This window comes from Suricata suricatta, chromosome 2 (genome assembly GCF_006229205.1).
Source record: "Suricata suricatta isolate VVHF042 chromosome 2, meerkat_22Aug2017_6uvM2_HiC, whole genome shotgun sequence".
Taxonomy (NCBI): domain Eukaryota; kingdom Metazoa; phylum Chordata; class Mammalia; order Carnivora; family Herpestidae; genus Suricata; species Suricata suricatta.
Genome location: NC_043701.1, coordinates 64245956 through 64266942, shown reverse-complemented (window position 1 = coordinate 64266942; position 20987 = coordinate 64245956). Strand labels below are relative to the sequence as shown.

Sequence of the window (20987 nt, the reverse complement as noted above, 5' to 3'; positions counted from 1 at the left end):
CAAATATCATATGATTTCACTCAATGAAGAATTTAATAAACAAAACAGATGAACATAGGGGAAGGGAATGAAAATAAAATAAGATCAAAACAGAGAGGGAAGTAAGCCATAAGGGACTCTTGAGTACAGAGAACAGAGGGTTGCTGGAGGGGTTGTGGATGGGTAGGGGTAGGCTAAATAGGTGATGGGTGTTAAGGACACTTGTTGGGATGAACCGTGGGTGTTATATCTAAGTGATGAATCACCAAATTCTACTCCTGAAACCAATATTACACTATATGTTAACTTGAATTTCAATTAACGAAAAAATGAAGGATGGATACTGTGGCATGTTTTTACTTGAGAAAAGCCAAGCACCTTCAAAATTTTTAAATTATCAACACAAGTTGTAGCAATAGTACCAAGAAAATGTTAATAAATGAGGACATGTAATGTCATTAGTCCAATATCCCAAGAGCAGGTAAACAAGAAAACAAAACAGAAAACTATTAAAAACTTTAAAAAGTAGAAAAAACGTGTACTGACACTTAGTTGAGTAAATGGAAAAAAGCACTTAGCCCATATATGTTTACACATCTGTGTGTGGGTACTGTTTCTAGAGTTACAAGAGTTGCAGGTCCCTTCCTACGGAGTATCTTTATTTTGGGGGGAGGAGGTAAAGATTTTTAATAGCTCATTATTTTCCACTCACAGTGAGTTAACCTGACCTTCACTGTGATATGAACAACTACTTGTCAATCCCTTTCCAAATATTTAAATACAACTGATGTTAAAAAATCCATCCCCTATGACTCAACAATAGCACAGCTAGGGATTTACCCAAGGGATACAGAAGTGCTGATGCACAGGGGCACATGTACCCCAATGTTTACAGCAGCACTTTCAACAATAGTCAAATCATAGGAAGAGCCTAAATGTCCATCAACTGACAAACGGATCAAGAAGATGTGGTTTATATACACAATGGAATACTACATGGCAATGAGAAAGAATGAAATCTGGCCATTTGTAGCAATGTGGATGGAACTCGAGGGTATTATGCTAAATGAAATAAGTCAGGCAGAGAAAAACAGATACCATATGTTTTCACTCATATGCGGAACAGAAGAAACTTAACAGAGGACCATAGGGGAAGGGAAGGGGAAAAAATAGTTAAAAAGAGGGAGGGAGACAAACCATAAGAGATTCTTAAAAACAGAACAAACTGAGGGTTGATGGCGGGTGGGGGAGAGGGGAAAATGGGTGATGGGCATAGGGCACTTGTGATGAGCACTGGGTGTTATATGGAAACCAACTTGACAATAAACAATTAAACAAATAAAACAATTTTTTAAAAATCCATCTATTGCTTGGCATTGACCATTACTTTGTGAACATTACCTTTCATTTGCTAAATACATTTTCTCTATTATCTCCAATTATTTAGAGCATCTAACACTGTAATAATTTGTCTTAGGACAATGGTGAGAGAGAAGTAGCTGAGCTCTGCGGATGGAAATGGAAGATCATAAAGTTTTGATAAACTCAAACAGGCAGCAAACACCTTTAATTGCAACATCTATGATTTCATTTGGATCTTGGATCTCACAATCATGCTCTTCTTAATCTCATTCCCATAGCTTAAATCTTTGGGTGTTTTTTAGTGAATATCCTAAACATGGATCATTATATCCTAAATCGAAGCAAAAATTCTTCTATTTAATGAACTGAATACATGAATTCAATTTATTCAAGACACAACTTTGATGCTGAAAGTAAAGCTTCATTTCTTAAAAAAGTATTTCTGCATTTATGCTTTTTCAAAAATGGAACCCACCAGTATCCCCTGAGGTCACAGCAGCCTAAAAGAGGCACATTAGAAAGAAATGAGGTCACGGTGAACACCCCCAAAGGTTGTTTCTTGGACAAAAGTGCTTATCTTTCAAGTCTCTTATATTGGAAGGAAACTTTTAAGTAATTATGTTACTCTAAAATATATTTCTGTCAATTTTTTCAACAAATAATTCAGTACAAAGATTTCAATATGCTGAGCAGAATAAGGAAGGGTTGTCTAATAACAAATCCAGGGAGTGGTTAATGAGCTTTGTGTTAATATTATCAATTACTTAAAAAAAGTGTTTGAGTAGCAGTACATATATATATATATATATATATAAGATGACAGGCACTTCTTACAAATAAAGGTATTATGTTATGGGAACCATATCTTTGGATCATTTTAGAATTCAAAGGCCCTAGGTAGTTTTGCCTCAGGTATCTCTTCACCTCATTTGAAATTCAAATGTATGAAATTTCCAAAGCTAAATATGACAAATTAGACACGGTCTGTGAAGTTACCATTTAATGAGCTATGAACCTAGACTTTCATCTCCCCAGGAATAATTTCTTTATTACTTTTGTATTTTATTGCAATAAAGAACCATTTGACCTTCAAGTATGATAATTAAGCTTCCAAAAATGTTATAAATTCAGAGTGAAAATACTTCTCTTTGTGTTCAGGATATACTTATGATCAGTATAAAAGATTCCTTAATATTTAAAGACAGCTAAATTATGCACAGAACCGGCAATATTAGGAGGTGTTTTTCTCTTCCCTTCCCCCCTCCATTTCCCATCTCAATTAGATTTGTGACTCATAACAACTTATCATTTGTCATATTCTAAAATAAACGGAATAGGAGAGAAACTAAAATATATCTTTATAATCCGCAAATGGGGAAACAGAGAACTCTTTCAAGGGAGATCTATTCTACTATGAGCTGTCAACAATGAGATATGAAGTGTAACACTTGTGACTCCTTATCTTGCTTTTCTCATGCCCTGACCTTTTCTGGGGGGAGATAACCATATATTTTCCAAAACTTTGCCTATGATTTGAATCAAAGTTTTAAATGAAAAATCAGAATACGAAACAATATGCCATCTGAATTGTTGGTGAACAGTTCTTTTTTTAATTACTGAGTAATAATTTTTAAAAACATCTTGGACCTTTGCGAACTTGAGGAGATAAAGTTCACAGATGGGGCAAAGGAGAGGAAGTCTAGCTAAAAATTGACCTGTAGCCTGAGCACATATGACTTTTAAATAACAATCAGAGCTAGGAAGGAAAATCATTAGGATTAGCATCATCATTATATAATAATAACGATGACTACAACAATACTACCACCACCACCACCACCACTACTACTACTACTACCACTACTACTACTATGAAGCAGCAGCAGCAGTAGCAGTGGCAGTCGCCTTGTTGCTAATGTGAGCTGAACTTTGGTAGAGGTCTGCCAATACCTGCTCTCCTCTCCTTTATTTTAACTGTGACCCCAGTTAGAGGTGCGTTTCACACTGTCCCCTCCAGCTTCCCATGACAAAAGTATTAAGCTCTGCCCATAAAGAGTGAGGAGAAGTGACCTGGGTCGCTTTCAGGGCTGGGTCATGCCCTCTAAATTTAGGAGCAGGCAAGCTCCCCTGGCCCTTTACCCTTCCCACTGCCAGGGGGAGCAGCAGCATGGCCCCCCGATCTGGAAGCTAAGTGCTGGACACCACACAGCCACTCTGTCAGCCCTGGACCACCTACCTCCAGCCTGATATATGATGGATAAATAGACTTCTAACTGTTAAAGCTGGAATTCCCTCTGTATAACAATCCTAAAGGTCAGAGTGGAAATGAGGGCTGCTCAGACTGTGAGTGCATCTGGGTAGAGACTCTATCCTGAGTATCTCTGCACCCGATGCCTAGTACAACCTTGGGCATATAACTGCTCCAAAAATGTTAGTTTATTGGGTAGTGATTATACCACCAATACATTAATTATTGGGCACTGATAACACCAGGAAGACACTGCTGTTAGGAAATTCTAGTGCTCTCTGTTCCCTCCTGTCTTGGTCATTGTACCTTGGTCATCTTTATGGCACCTTACGTCTCACTTTCCTAAGCCTAAGGATACACTGTACAATTTGCCTTGTTCTAAAACAGACACAAGGCAGCTTGCCAGAAAGGGCAGACAATCAAGCAAGGCAATAAAGGAGAGAACTCAAAGATGATGATTAATGAAGGATTGGGAAAAAAACTATATCCAGGTGAGATAAGTAAGATGTATGCTCTGACATCTTGAGTTTGGTCCTGCTGTAAAAATTTCTGCTACAGAAACTGAAGAGTTCATAACATGAACAGAAAACATATTGCTCAGGAGAAGAGGAGGTATTTCAGGTACAGAGACTCAAGAGAGGTTTCTCCTGTTGTTTGTTAGAAAGAGGACACTGAGCAATGCAATGAACATCATTTGAAATAACATCCCTCCAATCGTGAGTTTCACAGGGCTGCTCTTAATAAAGCCCATCAATGCAGAAAGAGGGGCTAATGCCTAAATATGAATATAAAAATGATTCTGGCGTGCAGGCTGACTGGCCATTAAAGGAATGATAGTTATTAGATGGTTTTGGAAAGGTATATACCTGCTCTCTGTGGTTCATTCTTTCCCTCAACTAATCGAGTGCATACTAAATGCCAGGCACTGTGTCAGCTTCTGAGATATAAAAATGATCCAGTTTCTGCTGGATCAAGGGGTTCACAGGACAGTAGAAAAATACATGCAGAAGTTAATACCTGACAATGCAATATGGTGAACTAAATTTGATTACTAAGTAGTAGGTGGAATAGTGATACAAATAAAGATGATGAAGGAGGAGAGACTTGAGCTGGATCTTTAGGATGAGGGCAGCTTCATCTGTGAGATGGAGAAGGTAATGAGGAGGGGGTTCCAGGGAAAGGAATCGGCCTGCTTAAGCCATAGAGAAAAGGGACAGAATGGCATTTTTGATGAAGCCAGTGCTTATTTCTGCTGAGGTGCAGAGTTAAGTGTTAGGTAAGGGTGAAGGGTGGGTGAGAGCCACGATGCAGAGATGAGGCTGGAGAGACAGGCAGGGTCAGATCTCAGAGGGCCTTGAAAGCTAGGCTAAGTGGGGCAAATGGAGGCAGTTATACGTTTTGAGGCTAGGAGTAAAATAATATAACATTTATGTTTAAGAACATTTTGACAGGGGCGCCTGGGTGGCTCAGTCGGTTAAGTGCCCGGCTTCAGTTCAGGTCATAATCTCACAGCCTGTGAGTTCAAACCCCATGCTGGGCTATGTGCTGACAGCTCAGAGGCTGGAGGCTACATCGAATTCTGTGTCTCCCACTCTCTCTCTGCCCGCCCCCCCCCCCCGCTTGCTTGCGCTCTGTTCCTCTCTCTCAAAAATAAAACATTAAGAAAATTAATTAAAAAGAAAAAAGAGAACATTTTGATAGACATGGTGAAGGCCTGAACTACAGAAATAGAGGTCTCTGAAAAGAAAAGGGCTGGGTTAACAGATATTAAGAATAGAAAATAAATTGGTCTTAGATACATTGGATGTAGACCTGGATGAAAGAGAGGAGGGAGGAAAGTAATGCTATCTTGGTCTCTGTTTGACTGGGTTCACTAAGTCTGTAACCAGAACTGCAATCAAGGGGTCCAGATTTGGGGAAAAGTCAAGTTCAGTTTAGGATATATTGAGTTCAAGGTACCTAAATGGCATCCAGATGTAAATACCTTGTCATAAAAATGACAATTGACATTCATAGAGGATTTATGTACTAGCCACTGTCCTATGCACATCCTCCACATTGAATCTTCACAACCTTTACTATCTTTCTTCTGGGCATAGGACATTGTGCTAAGCTCTTAGGAACTGTAGGGCACACAGCACAATATGTGTTCATTAATATTAATGAATTCCAACTCTTAAAAACATGAGCATAAAAATCTGTATTAATTGTTACATTAAACAATTGAATCTTTGAATGTAAAAATAAGGTTGGATTAATAGGTTGCATGAAGTAATGTTTTGCAAGCCAAAATAAAATTATAATTTAAGATGTGTTCACTACAGCTTTGTTCCTCTCCCTGAAGTGATTATATAGACCCAAAACTAGGCTTTTTGCCCTTCAAAATATGGGGAAATTCAGCAGATTATATAGCAGCTTGAGTACAAAGTGTACTTCTCTGGATCCAAAAGAACTCAATGTCAAATTCTTCTCAGGCATAAATCCTGGTGTTTTGACTTCGGACTAGATAAAGCTGTCAAGTTGGAATGTATATAACCCTGAGAACTAAAAAGAAGGCTGTTTAAAACCGGGTTCAATCATCTTGGGATATACAGCACCAGTTCAAAACACCATTCTTTAGGAAATTAAAAAAGTCGTCAGACCCACCTAGAGCCAATAGCAAGAAATTTTACTATGGCCCCTTGAGTCAGCTCTTTGTTGTTCCTTTTAATCTTATCTGTCCTCAGGATCACTTAGGAACACTTTTTGCCTGCCACAGCCCCAGGAAGCTTCAGTTCCTCCCCCTGCAGGGTAGTTTGTGAGACCTTGAAGCAAGATTAAGGGTTCCAGGATGATTTTACCAAAGTCCCTAATTCAGCTCTCTTCGTTTGTAAATCACAAAGGCAGAGATATCAGGAAAAGCGGCTGTAACTGCTAAACTGAAATGTAAGCTATAGAATAGCCATGGGGAAAACAGAGGTCTTTGAATAGAAAAAAAAAATTAACATTGGGTAAATTCAAATGGAACACACCATTATATTTCACTTTAACTATTGAAGTAGATATGGTAAATCAAATTCTATTAGGTGATTTGTTTAGTGTGTATTAATAAAAAACGTACATCTCAGGGTATTGGGGAGACGTTTAGTGCTGTAAGCTACTGAGGAAGCAAGAATAGCCAAGGGAAGATTTCGGTGCATCTGATGTAAAATTCACACAATATTTGGGTATACAAAGGTATTCTTTTGTTCCAACTTTATTGAGGTATAGTTGACAAATTAAAATGGCCCATATTTAAGGTATACAACTTGATGTTTTGATATATGTATACATTGTGAGATAATCACCACTATCAAGCTAATTACCACATCTACCACCTCACTTTAAAAGGTATTTTTAACATGCTGAAAAATGTCTCGATGGGTTAAATGCCCCATTCACATTATGGACTTGCTTACTGAACCTTTTATTTCCCTTCATCTCACAGTTTAAGTAAACTTTCACGTCCTTTTTACAAAGAATTTAAAAATTCCAGAGTCTGGGACCGGAATGAAATAAATACTCTGCCCACCACCATGGTCCGACAGCCCTTAGAGAATATAGCCACACTTTCTACCACGCTCGGGGTTCTGAGAGTGGCAGACCACGGAACAACTGCTGAGCATGGCAGAGAGTGGCCAAGGTTTTTGGCTCAAACTATAAACCTGACCCCTTTCCCCTGACATAAAACATTTGCCTTTGGTTATATCCTCTTCCATCAACCCCACAAGAGAGGATGCCAGCATGGTTTATAAATGGCATGCACCCTTTGGGGGCAATACAGGGCATGACTGCTGTCGGCCGTTAGGTCTGCCATCTGGCCTTGCTAAATAATCAGTGTGTGTTGAAGGGGGTATGCCCAAGAAGCTCACAAGCCAGTGAGTATACACACGCCATTATTCTCCCTGCCGGGCCTCCACCAGGATGCGCGCACACTGCTGGACCAGAGGCAGCCAGGCTGCTACGCCCACATCAGCTTTGCACTTGCCAACCCGGGCTTACGGGGGCTTCAAAAAGTGTGTATTCTCTCCTAAGTGTTCAGGAAAAGGAGGCAATGGTGAGGATTCTTCCTTATCGAAGTTGGGGTTCTTGAGGGTTTTTAATGTTTACTTTTAGCATATGTGCTGCCAAAGTGAGCACTTTAATGTTTACTTTTTTTCCTTTTTTTTTTTTTTTTGAGAGACAGAGAGAGAACACATGTGTGCCTGTATAGGGGAGGGGCAGAGAGAGAGGGAGAGAGAGAATCCCAAACAGGCTGTCAGTGCAGAGCCCCGTATGGGGCTTGTTCTCATGAACCATGAGATCATGACCTGAACTGAAATCCAGAGCCAGACATTTAACCAACTGAGCCACCCAGGTGCCCCTAATGTTTACTTCTTTTATTTTTAAAATTTTAAAATTAAAAAAAAATGTTTACTGTTCATGTAGTTTTGGGAGAGAAACAGAGAGAGAGAGAGAGAGAGCGAGCGAGAGAGAGCGAGCGAGAGAGAGCATGAGTGGGGGTGGGGCAGAGAGAAAGGGAGACACAATCTGAAGCAGGCTCCAGGGTCTGAGCTGTCAGCACAGAGCCCTACCGGGGACTCAAAATCATGAACCACAATATCATGGACAGAGCCAAAGTCACATGCTTAACCCCTAAGCCACTCAGGGATCCCTAATGTTTACTTTTTAAATTTTAAAAATCTACTTTGTATAATGGAACCAACACTGGGCTGTGAGCTCAGAGATTTTGGATTACAGTCCTGATGTTTATGAGTACTATATATTTTGTCAAGTTAACTTTCTTGGCTTTGTTGCTAATCAACAGATAACGAATCTACAGTCCCAGGATCAGAGCATAAATTCAAGTATCTCCTTTTAGTCAGTCTATATATTTTTTAAAAATTCTTTTTAATGTTTATTCTTGAGAGAGACAGAGTATTCGTGGGGGAGGGGCAGAGAGAGAGGGAGACGCAGAATCCAAGGCAGGCTCTAGGCTCTGAGCTGTCAGCACAGAGGCCGGTGCGGGGCTCAAACTCATGAATTGCTGAGATCATGATCTGAGCCAAAGTCAGATGCTTAACCAACTGAGCCACCCAGGGGCCCCTAGTCAGTCTATATATTATTCACACTTATATTAACACTTTCAACAGGACTCCTTATATATGATTCTGAGGGATGAGACTTAGGTATGCAAACCTTTCTATATTGCTCAATAGTAATTCCTATAAAAGACTGACTTCCCCTAGTTCCTTTTAGGTTTTCAGTCTATTCTGAAATTACTCTGATCACCTGTAACAGCAGTTCACTACCATGTTTGTCTTTAAAATCACTTTGTGTCATTTTGAACAATCGCCAAGATAGTCACATGGTTAACCTCCTTTCCTCCTTCTTGCTCTTTGCTCTGATGTCACCTTCTTGAAGAAAACCACCTGACTTAGCTGCCACCCTATTTAAAACTGCAAAATGCCTTTTCTTCTTCAACCCAATCATGTAGTCCTGCCCTTCCCTATTTTCAGTTTTGATTTTTCTTGTAGCAATTACCATCTCCTAACATGTATTGCATTTGATCATTAATTATGTCTCAAATTTATTGTTTCTCTCCTCTTCACTGTAGGGACCTTTGCCCTGTTCACTGATGTATCCCAAGATTCAGCCTAGAGACATGCAGGATCCATAGTAGGCATTCAACAATCCTTGTTGAGTACCAGATGTTAAATGAATTCACTTCTTTATTGTCTACTGCAGGTGAATGAACCTAAGCACCTTCCATTTTCAAGAAAATTGGGATCCACCCTAGTATCTCCCATCTCAATCCCAAACTAGAAATAGAAAGCCCTGGTTCCTCAACAGGACGGCAACATGTGAGCAGAAATCAGCTAGAGGTGTGTTTATAATTACTTAACAGCTCAGGATTCAAGGTGAAAACCTAAAATCTCTGAACCTAGTGTATGTCCCAAGAGCACTGAAGAGACCCATTAGTGTTTAGATGAAAATCTGTGAATAATTTCCCAATTTCCTAAAATAGTGATTCATACATTTTTCAAACCTAGGTCAGTGTAAAGGACATTCCTCTGTGACATTGCTTTCTGTTACAGCCAGGCTGCCTCATGGTGTTCCACAGCATAAGGTCAGGGTTAAAGAAGATTTTTCAGAAAGGCCAGAGATGTTTTCAACTGCAAAATGTTTAAGGTGATTCTTCAGCAAACATTTATAGAATATTTGCTTTTATTTTTTTTTAAATCAAGTGTATTTTTTGAGAGAGAGAGCAGCAGAGAGAGAGAGAGAGAGAGAGAGAAAATCCCAAGCAGGGACCACACTGTCAGCGCAGAGCCCGACACAGGGCTCAACCTCATGAACTGTGAGATCATGACCTGAGCCAAAATCAGGAGTCAGATGCTTAACCTACTGAGTCACCCAGGTGCCCCTAGAGCATCTGCTTTTATGCCAAGCATTGTTCGCTGTTCAGAAAAACAAAAAATTAAGTCATGGTTCCTGCCCTCAGGAAGCTTTCCGTTGGAGGACATGAGTAGTTAAATAAATAATTATGATACAACAGAGAGCAGTCGTGTTACGACAATCAAGGCCTCACAAAGGAAGAGGCATGGGAGTTGTAATTTAGAATTTTCCTGCAGTTCTTAGAACTGATTTCTGTCACTTGCCTCATCAGAATTGTCCCTCCTTCTTGTTAAGTATAACTCTATATTTATATTTGGGGGCAGAAGGAAACTTGTGTTATTTCTTTATAATCCAAATGATATAAGTTCACTGTAAAAAGTTAGAAAACACAGGGAAGTAAAAGAAAAAAAATTAAAGATCCACAATCTCACTACACCGATCTACTTTCTCAGACTTTTTATTTCACACTGGCTGACTTGAATAAATCTTTGTTCCAGCAAGATCCCTCCTCTTTATCATTAACTAAGCCTGTACTTTGTGCCTGGGCCCTGAGAGTAAGGTTACACAGAGCTTGGATCCAGACCTACTTCTTTATAATTCCAAGGTCCTAGTAAAGTCTAATTCCAACAGTAAATGACTGTCCACTGGCACTTTCTCCTCAGCCTCAAAAAAGGAAAAGCGGCCCCTGGTGTCCAGGAGCTGAAGTGACACTCAGCTGGGCCTTGCTGTTCCCCCAAAGAACAGAAATGACTTCACAGAACAACAGCTGCAAACAAAGCCACTCTGGGATCATGATGGGTCCGGACAGACACAGGACCACTTCGTCATCATGCCTGAACGCGTACACAACCAGAAATAACATTATCCAACTCACAGTACACCAAGAATCCCATTCTCCTGGAATAGTGGTGACAGTGCTGTCTCTTTACCAATTCTAGCTTAATCTCACTCTTGTCTACCTTCCCTGTAGATTAGGATTTATTAAGATCCCAGAATGACTGGTTATGGCATCCAATACAAAGCAAACCCTCGCCAAAATCAAGAAATACAGCTCCAAATCTCAAAGTAATTCCTTTGGTAACATACTCTTATTGAGATGTCCCCTGGTTCTGTGGTATGACTTCTCCGTTCTGGAATGAGCACTAAAACCAAACTGTTAGCAGAGAAGTGTTTCTGGTGATCTTTGGCTCCAAGGCAATGGATGCCTATAATGTGTTCTGGTGATATTGGGGTGGGGAGGGAAAGAGAGAGAGAGAGTCCCCACCCTTTCCATCTGCTTTTCTGCTTTCCCTTCTGGCTGTCCTCTTTCTTCTTCCCTTTAATTCTAGATTTTTCCCCAAAGCCATAACTTTGCCTCACATTTACTTCTCAACTCCCAATAATCTTTCTTCCCTTGAATGTGTCTCCAAAGTCTGGGCAAGAGCTCTCCACATTACAAGGCAGCTTCAGGTGGTCTAGCCTCTCCTGAAACCATCCTCATTTATAGCCAAATCACTAATAATGTTCTAATTGCAAAATCTTCAAGGCTTTTCTCATACTTCATCCTCTCCATTCTCTCGGAAGCCTTTTTTTGTCCCTGTTGAACACCTCTACCATGTTGAAATGCCTCCCTTAGGTTTCCCAGTGTCCCAAGCTTTTCTCTTCTCCAGAATTCCCTCTTCTTCCTGCTCCTGTGCCATCACTAGTCTTCCTCCCTTCTCCCAAGGATCTCCCTGGATGAGCACAATCCTTCCTCAGCACTAATATGCTGATGTTTCTCAAATCTGCCTCCCTTTCCCAGGAGGATACTGGAGAGCCCTGCAGGTTGGAAAAGCAATTCCCTCAGAGATAACATGCTGAAAACCGGAATATTATGTTTTCTTCCAAACACCTGATGTTTCTTCATTTCTTCTCTCAGTCTCTGCTGTCACTGGCCACCCCGTCACCCAGGCCAGAAACCACAGAATCACCCTGGATCCTCTTCCTACATTGGTCACATCTTCTCTGAAGTCTCTCTACCATAAACCCTTTCTTCCTCCAAGACGCAGTTTTCATTTAGCTCTTGCCAGGGTGACATAGCATCCTACCACTGTTATGCCATCTCCCATTCCTAACCTCCACAACCATTCCATCCCCATCCCCTGCTTTCTTTCAAAAACACAGATGGCTCAAGTCACTCTCCTGCTTCCCACTGCCTCTGGAACAATGTTTAAACTCTGGAGCAAACAGGGGGCTCCACCTACCCTCCCAGCCTCATGACTCAGCTGTCATGACCTACCAGGTAGCTCCCTCTTGCTCATATCTATCCAACTAGTTGGATTCAACTGTTCATTCATTCATTCAATAATCATTTACTGGGTGCACACTATGCACCAGACACTGTGTGAGGCCTTAGCAATTTGGTAACAGAAAGCACAGTTCCTGTCCTCAAGGAGCTTGTATCTAACCTCAGACAAAGTAATAGTGATGATGTTCTTACTGTAATGTACAATAAATGGCAGTTCAGTTAAATGAGTGCATGCTGAAGTAAGTGCTTTATTGGAAAGGCAGTGTAATGTGATGGTTAATATCATGTGCTCCTGGCCAAACTGCCTGAGTTCCAGTCCCAGCTCAGCCAATTCCTAGCTGTGACCTTAAGCCAGTTTTTCTCACTGTGTCTTTGTTTCATCATCTTTAAAGTGGAGGTAATAATAGTTCCTTCTTCAGACAGTTGTTGTAAGGATTAAATGAAGTCCTGTTTGTAGAATGGGTTAGAATGGAGTCTGGCTCTTAACAGGGCTGACAGTGTTTCCATTTGTATTATTATTGTGCCTTAAGAAGTATGTCCAGAGATTATGTCACCATGTACAAGAGTCACCAAGATCAGCTTAAGGAAGATCAGGAGGAGGCAATACCTAAGCAGGGTTTGACAGCTTGAGTTAGCCAGATAAGACACACAAGGGGAGTCTAGCCCATGAAAATGGGGGAAGAGGGGAAGTGGGCATACAGTGTAAATAAGGGTGATGGAGTAAGGTAGGTTCTGGAATTTTAAGGTAGAAATGAGCAGATGACAAGAAATGAGGAAGGGGGGGTAAACTAAGGCCACATCGTAAGGGATTTTCCTTGTATGCAGTGGTAAACAGTAGAGATTTTTACCTTGAAGATAAACTATTGCCTCCAATTGAGATATTAAAGGGTTTTTAGCAGGCACACGACAGAATTGTGTTTCCATTTTAGAAAGCTCATTATAGCAGCCCTTCTTAGGGTGCTGGGAAAGTGGGAGCAGGGAATTCCAAGAGGAGGCCATTAAGCAAACTCCAAAGGAGATAATGGGGCCTGATCCAAGGTATGTCAGTGGAAATGGGAGGGAGATAGATGGAATTCCTCTCCTCTTTATTTAAACTGCACTTGACTCTTCAGGACTTGCTCCCTGGGGAGACTTTCCTAAGGTCCCCAGGCAAACTTAGCTGATCTGCCATTAACATCCCAGCCCTCGAGAACAGGAAATGGGTCTTTCTTCACTTTTATAGCCCTATTTAGCACTGAGTTAAGACCAGGGTCTTGTAGGTGTTAGATACATGTTTGCAGAATAAAATCTTTTAACAAACGTCTTTTAAGGAAAAGGATCGAGGTAACAGATTAAGACATCACTAGCATGTTTTCTTTCTGGTCCTTTTCCTTTTTCAATATGCTTAGCCACCAATATAATTCTTAAAATAATGGCTGTCCTGAAGCTCCACAAAGCAAAACTTGCTTTGTTTAAATTGTTTAATTTAATTAATTACAACAAATCTACTAAGTATGTTGTAATTGAAAGCTACTATGCTTTGGTGATAATGACTGTCATTTATTTCTCTTTTATAAGCACATTAAATATTCCTCATCCAATGTATAGGAAATTATAACATGTTAAATTTATGTTCTTTTATCTAAGGAGATAGTTAATGTTTCAATTAAAAGTAGATAGGTCCAAAACAGATATAGGGTTTATAGCACCAATTATTTTCCTCATTATTCCTGACAGCAGGAAGCTATCACTCTTGTTAGTATTCTTTCCACACTACCTTGGATGGATTGATATGATTTCAGTTGATTAGGTACTGTTGAAAAGCTTAATGTTTTCCTTTGGTCCTAGGTTGAATAGCATTTTTAATAACATCTACATCTACCATTGTGTAAATCATATTCGTGTACGATGTGAATGAATAAGGCTTTTTTTTAAACCCACTGGTTGAGAATTTTTCCCACTAGTTTTTCTTGGTTTTTCTTTTCATTTTAAATGAACCCAATTCCAGAAATTCATTTACAATAGAAAAGACTAAAAAATCAAATGCTTAAAAGAGATCAATTTTTAGACAACGGTAAATGTTAATAAAATTAGACCTATCTTTTTCTGACACTGCATTTTTCAGAACATTCATGTTCACTGTTATATGGTGTTCTGTATCTTCAGTATTGTGAACATTTTCAGTCTGAAAAAAGATTTACATTATGATAGAGTTCTTGAGCCTACAACAAAGGCTATCACACTTTTGCATTCACAAAAGTCACAATAAAAAATCTGTTCAACCCAAGAACAGTGATAATATATTTGAAACTATAACTAGAATGGGGTTTTCTGATTCGAGTTATATACATAAAAAATCAGAAGCTTGCCAGCAATAATCATCAAGTGTCACATTACTTAGCAAAGCCATATTGATGATGTATATATTACTACAACTAATAAATGGTATTTTCTTAGGTCTTTCAAAAACCAATACAATTTTTCCCATTTCTTTCCTAAGCCCATGAGATTCTCTTTAGCAGAAATATAATTAGTAGAAATTTCCTTTAAATTCAAAAATGTAATTCTTAAGTTGACAAATTTCCCCAAAACATGACTGCATAAATAAAAATTAATATTATGCCAATGATGATGGTGAAAATGGTATGACACTTATAAGGACTGGCTTCAAATATATTCATTATCAAATGCTTATACCAAGAAATATATGTATGGCTGAAAAAAACTTGCATTTAATCTATCAACATTTTTTGAATGGCTGTCAGATGCCAGGCTCTGGGGAATTAAAGAGCTCTAAAGGAATAGTTCTATGTTTGAGAAGCCTTCTCTCAAAGGGTGTATCTATTTCTTTTCAGAGGAAAATTCTATGTGAAGTGGTAAATGCTACGGTGAGAACACAAATGAAGTCAGGTGGAAGCTCAAAGAGTAGAGTTAACAAATGTGTGTGGGGACACGGCTCCTGTCTTCACCTTTTCACTGTGTGTGTGCCCGTGTGCACATGAGCATCTGTGCATCTGTGAGTCTGGTATGGGTGAGACTCGGGATGTGTATGAGGCACTCACAAAGTCGAAGTCATGTGTATGAGGCACTCACAAAGTCGAAGTCATTTAATGTGACTATTTAATGTCCACTTAATGTATCTAAAACAATACAGTATCCATCCACAAGGCTGAAATTAATGGCGCACACAGTTCAAACAAGAATATAGATACAGCACACAGATCATGTTTAAAAGCAATTAAGTAGAAACATTTTCAACAAAGTTGACAAGAAATTTAAGTAATATATTAAACAGACAGGGTTTCTTTGTAGAATTCTAAAATTATTAAGATTTATATTTCCAAGACAACTAAATGTAATTAGTTAGAAAAAAAATAGGAAACAAAGATAAATTTTCTCTTACTTTGTTCTCCTCACACTTAGTATTTTCAGAGGCCTATAGATCTTTGTTGGTAATTACTTAATACATAATTCTTAGGGATACAAAGGGATCAATAATTCCATTTTTAAAGCATCATGATCAAGTAACAGTGATGAAATACTTAGTACATAAGACACAGGGCCTACCATGATTAACTTTGACACAACTAACAGAGGAGTCTGAATGATTCTTACCTCCTTGTTCACACAACTGCTGGGCTAAAGCATCTTTGAAAATAATCTGGCCCCTGTGTGTCGCTGTAGCCCTGAAAATGAATAGGAAAGGTTAATCTAAATCTCATAAGAAGTTTGGTTATAATTTAATGTATTTTAAAAATTTTTTGAAAAATCTCATTTTTATCTTTTGTTTTTTTAAATATTTATTTATTTTTGCAAGACAGAGTGAGACAGATCATGAGCAGGGGAAGGGCAGAGAGAGTAGGACACACAGAATTGGAAGGAGACTCTAGGCTCTGAGCTGCCAGCACAGAGCTCGACATGGGGCTTGAATCCATGAACCATGAGATCATGACCTGAGCTGAAGTCGGACACTCCACTGACTGAGCCACCCAGGAGCCCTGAAAAACCTCATTTTTAAATGTTATTGTATAAATGTGATGTTCTTAAAAAATGAATGCATTTGAACAGCGATACAAATGAAGAAAAGTCAAGGCTTAAACCAAGGCCCCTGGGTTGAGAATTACCTTCTGGTTTAGAGGTACATGGGTGGCTCAGTTGGTTACATGTCCAACTTAGGCTCAGGTCATGATCTCATGGTTTGTGAGTTTGAGCCCCATGTCAGGGTCTGTGTTGATGGCTCAGAGCCTGGAGCCAGCTTAGGATTCTGTGTCTCCTTCTCTGTCTGCCCCTCTTCCTCCTGACACTCTATATCTCAAAAAAATTTTTTTTACTAAAAAGAAAAGAATTATCTTCCAGATTTGCTTTGTAAAGATATTGTAACATTGTGGGCTTATTCTGAAAACCACAGATGTGAGCAAATTCTGGATAGTAGAAAAGGAATGGAAAGGATGCTTATTAAAATTTCTTCCTCAGGAGACTGGTATAAAATGTTTTATGAAGCAATAATGATATTAGCACTGGAGAAAGATACTCCTAATGTACTTTCTTTTCTGAAATCAACACTCATCATAACACACAGAGAGTTAGACAATTACATTTTTTATTTTTCATTTTTTAAAAATTCTTTTTAATGTTTATTTACTTTTGAGGAAGACAGAGCGTGAGCAGTAGAGAAGCAGACAGAGAGGGAGACACAGAATTCAAAGCAGGCTCCAGGCTCTGAGCTGTCAGCACAGAGCATGATGCGGGCTCAAACTCACTAACTGTGAGATCATGACCTGAGCCAAAGTCGGATGCTCAACTGACTGAGCCACCCAGGCACCCCGAGAATTACATTTTTTAGAAGTATCTTTTTAAAGGGCTAACCAGAGCTTTTGTAATTATAAAATGTGTCATAATAAAATACATCTTTTTTCCCTACTAGTTCTAATTCACCATTTGAAGTAGATGTGCATCTTTTCCTGCTTCTAATCAGAGCTGTGCACATGTATTGGTGAAAAAAACAACATCCCTGTAGCAGACGTGTTATTCAGTGGCTATAATAGGAACTGTCTTATTAAAGGACGAATTATTTATGTTTTATATTTGAAGTATTTTTCCTTAAAAAGAACTTCTCTGGCACAAAACATATCGTTTGAACAAATTTAAAACAGAAAATCATGCCTCTTCAAGGAAATTGATTTTAGAAAACACACCATACAAAAATCTTTTTAGTAACTAAATATATTAATGTTGAATCTCAACTTTCATTCTACCAAAACCACCTTAGGACAAAAAATAATTTGATTCAGCCATCATTTCCAGAAGAAGGATTGTGTACGAGGCACTGTGCGAGGTCACCAGAGGGCAAAATTTGGCCTTTGCATTTGCCCTCCTTTTGTGCACCTCTTATTCAACATCTTGTCCTCTGTGGGGCCTGTGGGACCTCATGGCTCCCAACATTCCCCACTCTGGTCTCTATGTGGATGTACCTTCATCCTCCATGCTGCAGACCTTTCTCATTTCTGTTCAATTGTTACTATCCCCTAGTGTCAGCTCCCAGGACCCAACTCTCCAAAAGTAATCTGACAAACTAAGCCACGCCAAAGTGTTAATGGCTGATGCTGATCCAAGCCAACATATATCAGCAGTGAAACAGAAAAAAAAATCACACATACACAATGGTGCAATAGTGAGAGCTTTGGATGGTGGGAAGGAACCAGAGTTGGGAAGAAAAATTACTGGGCCACCTTCATCTCACACTATATTTGAAGTTTAAAAGGGAATTAGCCCTTGTCACATATTAATCATTATCAACACTGGGGCGTCTGGGTGGCTTAGTCAGTTAGGCATCTGACTTTCATTCAGGTCATGCTCTCATGGTTTAGGAGTTTGAGCTCCACATCAGGCTCTGTGCTGACAGTTCAGAACCTGGACACTGCTGGGATTCTGTGTCTCCCTCTCCCTCTCTCTGCCATGCCCTACCTCTCAAAAATAAGCATTAAAAATTAACTATCAAAATTCCTAATAAACAGAGATTACCACACTATGTATTCACATGTGTTTATAGGTTTTCCTTTGCTATTAGCAAACAAAATGAAGAGGACTAAACATAGAGCCAAGCCAAGCCACAAACACGGCCTATGGACTCACTAATCAATTACAGGTTTTATGCCCAGACGGGACATGGAAACCTGATTTATCTAAATACATTTCATGGTCAAATCTCAATAAAGTCAAGAGTTTCTGAGTTCACACATACTTCTAATAGCAACATAGCAATCACGAGTGGAAAACTTCAATTCAACATTTGCCTTGGAAGGAAGATATTTTCTGAAATCATTAACCACCAAGAAAAGTCCTACAACATACAGTGTTCAAGTGTTCACTTTAGCTGTCTTCTGGTTGTGAGTACACAACATCCCTATTGTAGTATTTCTCAATGATCCATAAACTTAGTATCATTGCACCAGTCTATGTTCCCATGAACACACTGAGGCCAAAGTACCCAGATAAAAATCAGGTAGCAGAGGTTTTGCCTTCTCCCTAAATATCAGAGATATTGAGATACCCTGGTCACTGCACCGCACCTTGTGAATAGTCCACACCACATTCCCCATTACTCAATTTCCTCAGATTTAGTATTTGTTGCTTTCATTCATGCTCTTACTTCTGCTATTTTGGTTTAATGAATAAATATCTGAGGGACTAGGGAATAATTGAAACTGAAAGCACTTTTGTCATCTAGTCAAAATTTCTTTAGCAGGGTACTTGCGCTTCAAACAAATATATGAAATCTCAAAATGTTCCTATTTTCCTAGCTTTTGAAGTCACCGGGTTCCCTCTCCTCATCCAGCCTGCTCCTCACCCCTCATTCCCAAAAACTTCCTGGTACACTTCTCAGGAGCTCTTAGGGTTTTACAGTGGCAGAATTTGAAAACCATTGAACTAATCTAGCTCCTTACAGATCAGGGAACTGAGGCCCAGTGAGAACATGCTGATAGTCACACAGTCTGTTAATGGCAGACAGGACCTGATCCAAGGCTCCATTCTTTCCAAGTTTTCAAAATGTGCCCCATAGTGGTGCCTAAGGGGTCTCCATGGGAGCCTGAGGGAGAGGCAGCAGGGGGTTGGGGGGTTCCAGGCACCACCACTTCAACCAGGGCACCTGGGCTTATAAGTTCTAATTATTTAATGTTGTTTGAAGGAAGGCCTCAGCAATTACAAACTGGCTTGAGAGGCACCCCATGTGCCCAATGTCATTAGCTAAAGTCCTCTGCTTGGGAAAAGTCAAAGTAGTAATAATAATAATGTGACTGCTAAGTGTGTGTGTATACATATATATATATGTGTATATATATATATATATATACACACAAACATATACAAATACACATATGTCTATACAAACACTATACATATGCTTATATATGTATAAACATGCATATATGTACCCATAAACACACACATATATACCAAGTATATATAAACATATGCATTGTTGTTATTATTAATATAATGCCTATTAAGGAAATCTACCCTTTGCTAGGCATTATTGTAAGGGCTCTAAACAAATTAACTCAGTTAATCTTGACAATTCTATAAGGTAGATAATATTATTCACATTTTCCAGGGACACAATTATTATGTGATTTGCCTAATGTCACACAACTGGTGGTAAAGCTAAGATTTAAATTCAGGCAGTCTAAGTGTAGGGGCCTTGCTTTTTCTTTTCTTTTTTTGTTTTGTTTTGTTTATTTTTCAGAGGGGCAGAGAGGGGGTAGGAATAGGGACAGGGAGAGAGGGGGACAAAGAATCTGAAGCAATCTCTATGCTGAAACAGAGAGCCTGATGTAGGGCTTGAACTCACAAACCTCACGGTTTGAGGATCATGACCTCAGCCAAAGTTGTACGCTCAACCAACTGAGCCACCCAGGTGCTCTAGGATCCTTGCTTTTAACCATTACATTAAATTTTCATTGATCTGGTTCAAAGATTTGTAGGTAGCTTTCATTCTCTTTTCGGTGGGAAAGCCTACTTTCTGGGCCTGACCTTTAAGTTCATGTGCTAATATCATCCTCAATGGGGAAAAACTGAGAGCTTTCTCCCTGAGATCAGGAATACGACAGGGGTGTCCACTCTCACCACTGCTGTTTAACATAGTGCTGGAAGTCCTAGCATCAGCAATCAGACAACAAAAGGAAATAAAAGGCATCAGAATTGGCAAAGAAGAAGTCAAACTTTCACTTTTCACAGATGACATGATACTCTACATGGAAAACCCAATCGACTCCACCAGAAGCCTTCTAGAACTGATCAATGAATTCAGTAAAGTTTCAGGGCACAAAATCAATGTACAGAAATTGGTTGCATTCCTATACACCAAAAATGAAGCAGCCGAAAGAGAAATCAAGAAACTGATCCGATTCACAATTGCATGAGAAACATTAAAATATCTAGGAGTAAACCTAACCAAGGATGTAAAAGACCTATATGATGAAAACTATAGAAAACTTATGAAAGAGATTGAAGAAGACACCAAGAAATGGAAAAACATTCCCTGCTCATGGATCAGAGGAATAAACATTGTGAAAATGTCATTACTACCCAAAGCAATCTACACATTCAATGCAATCCCCATCAACATTGCACCAACATTCTTCTCAAAGCTAGAACAAGCTATCCTCAAATTCATATGGAACCACAAAAGACCCCTAATAGCCAAAGTCATATTGAAGAAGAAAACCAAAACGGGAGGCATCACAATCCCAAGCTTTA

General features: G+C 39.3%; 1 protein-coding gene across 1 annotated transcript in view; it reads right to left on the bottom strand.

Annotated features, from left to right (window-relative positions):
- The window catches only part of RELN (reelin), a 495668-nt gene that overhangs the window by 275312 nt on the left and 199369 nt on the right, over positions 1 to 20987 (bottom strand). The window contains exon 4 of the mRNA XM_029918775.1: positions 15846 to 15916. Within this exon, the coding sequence (XP_029774635.1) occupies positions 15846 to 15916 (71 nt within the window). The remainder of the gene's footprint in view (positions 1 to 15845; positions 15917 to 20987) is intronic.